The sequence below is a fragment of the Arachis ipaensis genome, chromosome B08 (assembly GCF_000816755.2).
Source record: "Arachis ipaensis cultivar K30076 chromosome B08, Araip1.1, whole genome shotgun sequence".
Taxonomy (NCBI): Eukaryota; Viridiplantae; Streptophyta; class Magnoliopsida; order Fabales; family Fabaceae; genus Arachis; species Arachis ipaensis.
The window spans coordinates 70,426,806-70,431,686 of NC_029792.2; the positions used below are offsets into that span (position 1 = coordinate 70,426,806).

A 4,881-nucleotide genomic window follows, 5' to 3' on the forward strand; every position below is an offset into this window, starting at 1 on the left:
CAAAAAATCGGATAGAAATAGAAAAGACCATCTTTTTTAATAGACTTTAACTTTCTTTCTTTCTTTTTGACCTGATCAAAATTTTAGACTATAGTATGAACAACTAATATTTGAATCAAACACATCCTAAAAATATACTACATGGAGAAAAGGAAAACAAATTCAAACATTTTTGAGAAATCCAAGCCAAAGAAACTACATAGGTAGGAGTTAGAGTGAAAGCCAAACGACGAAGTCTAAACATGAGCAGAGTACGTTAACAAAAAAATTTGTATATTTATCAAAGCGGAGAAGAATTCGGTGGAATTTAAAATTACCTACAGAACATAAAGATTTTTGTTAGATAGATAATAATTTTTGTGAATAATATAAATAATAAATTTTAAAATTGGCTTAATAAAATAAAAACATATTATACCTTAAATTATTCACCTAAATTTTAATATTAAGATAATTATTTTATATATCTATTATTTATATTATTTAGTATTTTCATTGTCCACCTATATTTTTTTTTATTTTTAATTATAATAGCCAATAGTAACTGTGGTTATCTAATATCTACTTCAAAGTTGAACCATCAACCATCTAATCGGTGGAAAAATATGAAAGCCTAGTAGGAATATACCCCATGCCATACGGCAATTAACAATCCCCCAATGCGTAGATTCTACTTTAGCATACCTACTTACACACGTCTTAGCATCATTTTTGTAATCGTAATTAAGTTATAAGACGCATAATCACGTCAACACTATTACACGACAAAATCTTTCATTCTTATCGACTTTACTTGATAAAATTCTTTCTTCTAATTTCCACTTAATTGTTAAATAAATGTCTTGTTTGAAATTTGTCATGTGTCGGCAAAGAAATATACGGTGCGAGGAACCATTGAAGGGGTTAAATATTATAGTAACTGAATAATGCAAATTACGTTGGCCAATAAACTCTATAAGCTTGCATTATTTAGGTCAGTCTCCCAAATAACTACCAAGGAGTTTGGACTATCCTGTTTCTGCCAGTACGTGTATCTAAACTCTTATCTCAATCCCTAGAACTTGTTATGTGTCTTATACAATGACAAATCTAAAAAATTTTAATAATAAAGATATTTAAAAACATTTAAAATACCCCTTTCATACAATTAGCTTTGATCTTAATGATATTTATAGTTGAAAAAATTCATTCAATTAGTGTAATTATTATGGAAAAAATTAAAACTAATTTGAAAAGAAAAAATACCAATGGATAGATAATATTTTTTCAAGTCGATTTCTTAAAAAGAACACCAATGTCATTTAAATTTGAGAATTTATCATTATAATGTATATCTAATATGAAATTTTTAAATTGACTATCAAATGTCAAAAATTGAATAAAAAATTATTGTGGGGTCAACTTTAATAAGGGAACAAATAAATATTATTATAATATACTATTAAAAACAATTCCAAATTATAGTAGGGACGATTGCTTCCGCTACAATATAAGTAGTCCTACAATATAAGTAGATCCGACCTTGCTATCTTATAAATTTCTATTTCAGATGTCCAAATAATAATTGAAAATCAAGTTAATTTAAAACCACAAGTCCTGTCTCAGCATATTTTCTCCTCCTCTGCTTCACTTTCTCTTCATATGTTATTTCATTATAATTTGTGTTAGTTTTTTTGAATTTCTGTGTTGATTTTAAAAAATTCTATATTGTTTTCACAGAATGTTTATATTAATTCAAAATTTTTGTTGTGTTGAGTTGAAATTTTTTTAAAAAATAACCTTTTTGGAACTTACAGACTTAGTCACACAAATTTGTTTACCTGAACATATAAATGGTTGAAAATGAAGCAGCCACTTTGTTCTCTCAAATTCTAAGTTTACCTTCTGAAAAGCATATAGATCTTACATTGTCACGTACAGGAAATTTTGATTAGCGAATGATAAAAAACGATCGAAACAAGAACAGAATATACGCTCAAATTATAAAACATGCTCAGAACAAGTGTCAACCACAATAATAACTCGTCATATTCTTCCAAGTTCCCATGAATCTTGTAATTGGTAACATGAAGGACCATGAGACTTGCTGTAATGTCAACCAACTTCCTTAGCGATCCATGTCCCAAAAAGACAAAAATCCATAATGATAGATTATAGCCATTTTAATTATTTTAGCTGGGAATTTCTTGGTAGAATCAAGATTGGATACCATTCTAGCAACCTTGGTGAATATTTTCCGGAATTCGGCAAAACAATGAAGTTCCAGAGATAATTTGGGAATTAACAGTATTCTATTCATAATTCGTATTCCACAATTGCACAAACATTGAAAGGGGGTGTGGCAGCTCAGTGGAATAAAACCACTAGCATAACAAACTAATCTTTTTACTCTCTAGGATTACTAGCTACTACTTGGTAAGGGGCAGCAATCAATACATGCTTATCAACAAGAATAACAACATGGAAGCCCATCTTGTACAATATTTTTGGCTAGTTAATATGGGAAACCATAAAATAGAAGTCCGGTCTAGTACAAAGCATCTCACGTTAAGCAAGGTTCTGGGAAAAGCCACGTCCAGAGGGTGTGTAATGTAGGCAGTTTAACCTGATATAAGTATCCGTGGCTGAATCCATAACCTGAACCCATGACTTTAAATCACATAGAGACAATTCAACCATTGATCCAACGGTACCCTTCAAACCACAAAATTCAAAATAGCTTTAAAATATAGGAAATGTACCATCTCATTCCAGGACTGCAACAGATGCTTGATGTTTGCTAACCACTAGCATTATGTGTAATCAGGTAGTCACCTCTCGTGAATTTCTAAGGACTATCTCTCAGAAGGATGCACCAATAAACAAATGAAGCTAAGCCCGACAAATCATAAATGTCTACAAATACGGTAACAAGATCTTTCATGGAAGAAGCATACAAAGAAGAGCAAAATATCTGGAATGGTCCAAGTGAAATAAGCATAATCAAGTGTGTTATTGTGACTCTACTATCATTTCATTCATAAACCTTTAAGTTAAAAGGATATTTGGAGTGAAGAGTGAAGACACTTGTTTAAGCTCAAGTATAGGATATTTGGATTAGCAAGTGATAAAATGACCAACAGAAGAGAACACAATTATAGAATGCTGATAACAAAATCTGCTAGATAACTCAACAAGCAAAATTGTACATAATCAAGCAGTGAATTCTTCCTATTCGAAAAATAAAAGAAAATCAGTGGATTCCAGCAAAATCCTCTTGAGCATAAAAAAATATCTAATGCTTTACTTTCTTTGCCATATCTGCTCCATTCCACTGAACTAACCCGCGTTTCTTCGTCTCTCGCTTGACATTACTCAACCCACTCAAAGCCCCATTTTTCACTTGATCTCCTTTCTTCATCTTCAAACTCACCAAGTCACTACCGTTATCATTATCCGCATGCTCAAAATCATCACTATCCATATACCTAACTTGATGAATCCTCCCCTTTTTCTTCTTCTTCTTCAATCCCTCCTTCTCCATAGCCTCTCCTTCACTGTCTCCTCCCTCAATCCTCAACCTCACATCCGGCACAGCCTGATAAACCGGCAGTGCCAGCGACTCCAACAGCTTCACATGAAACGACCTCACATTCTTCCACTTCCTCGGCACAGCATCCACAATTCCCTCAATTGCCGCGGTCACATTCGCCACGACCTCCTCCCTCGCCATCGCCACCTTAGCGACCCTGACAACGCAACAAGTCCCATTCCCAACAGAAAACAACGCCGAGGAATACGCCTTATCAACCTGCTCCTTCCAATTCCCCTTCTTCAAATCCAAGGGCACCGGAACCTTCTTCTTCTTCAAGAATTGCTTCCCCAACAGCCTCGGAAGAAGAGGAACCACCCTCCTATCCGCGAAGAACAAGTCGTACGAGTCGCATAGCTTCCGCTTTGCCTCAAATGGCTTGTAATCGGAGGCGAGCTTCGAGAGCTTGAGGACCTTCGAAACGGCGACCTTCTCAGCCTGGATCTTAGATTGGGCTTGGGCCTTGGTGAGGCCCGATTTGGGCCTGTCGTCGACGATGAGGCAAGTTTCAGAGGAAGGGGAGATGAGGGTATAGGGTAGAGGAATCTTGCGTGGGGTTACGTTAGTGTGATCCTTTTGGGGTATCTTCTTGAGGGTGAGTACGAGGTAGATAAATTCCTCGTCGTTGTCGAAGAGTTTTTGGGGTTTGGCGGTGGAATTGGATTTGCGCCATTTGAGGAGTGCGTCGATTGCTTTCTGAATGGTTTCGGTTGATACCCTGCTTTGAGTTGGAGGGTTTGCCGGAGAAGCCATTGATGGCGGAACAGTGAGAATTGGGGTTTAAACCTGCACAAGAGGGGTGGAGAAGGGTTTTTGTTTTCACTAGGGTTTTTTGCACAACAAGAGGTGGAATTCTGGAATATTAAAAGAACCTGAACGACGTCGTTTTGATTTGTGAACGTATCATTTACTCAAATCAAATAGGTTAACGTACGTACACACTATTGAGTATTGACTATACACAGAACTTTATCGATGCACATGGACAAGGGTTGAAGGGGATTTAGCTACCTTCTAACTTTTTGAATAAATGAGTCAACTTGAATATTGAATATTATATATGATAAATGTAATAAAATTTTAAAAATAGACTCAAATATCATTTTTGTTTCTAAAACTTTAGAAAAAAAATTAAGATTATTTCTAACATTCAATTTTATAACTTTATTTTAAATGTTTCAATCACCCATAAAGGTTTACGTCGTTATAATTTTTTAAAATCTAAATCATATTAAAAATGTATTATTTCCAAATACTTATTACTAAATAATACAATACACATTTTAGCATATATATTGTTCATTTTTATT

At 34.2% G+C, this 4,881-nt stretch overlaps 1 protein-coding gene across 1 annotated transcript; it reads right to left on the reverse strand.

Annotated features, from left to right (window-relative positions):
* On the reverse strand, positions 2,903–4,516 carry LOC107614274 (ribosomal L1 domain-containing protein 1). The gene has a single exon (XM_016316498.2). The coding sequence runs from the start codon at positions 4,322–4,324 to the stop codon at positions 3,275–3,277; it is 1,050 nt and encodes a 349-aa protein (XP_016171984.1). The 5' UTR covers positions 4,325–4,516; the 3' UTR covers positions 2,903–3,274.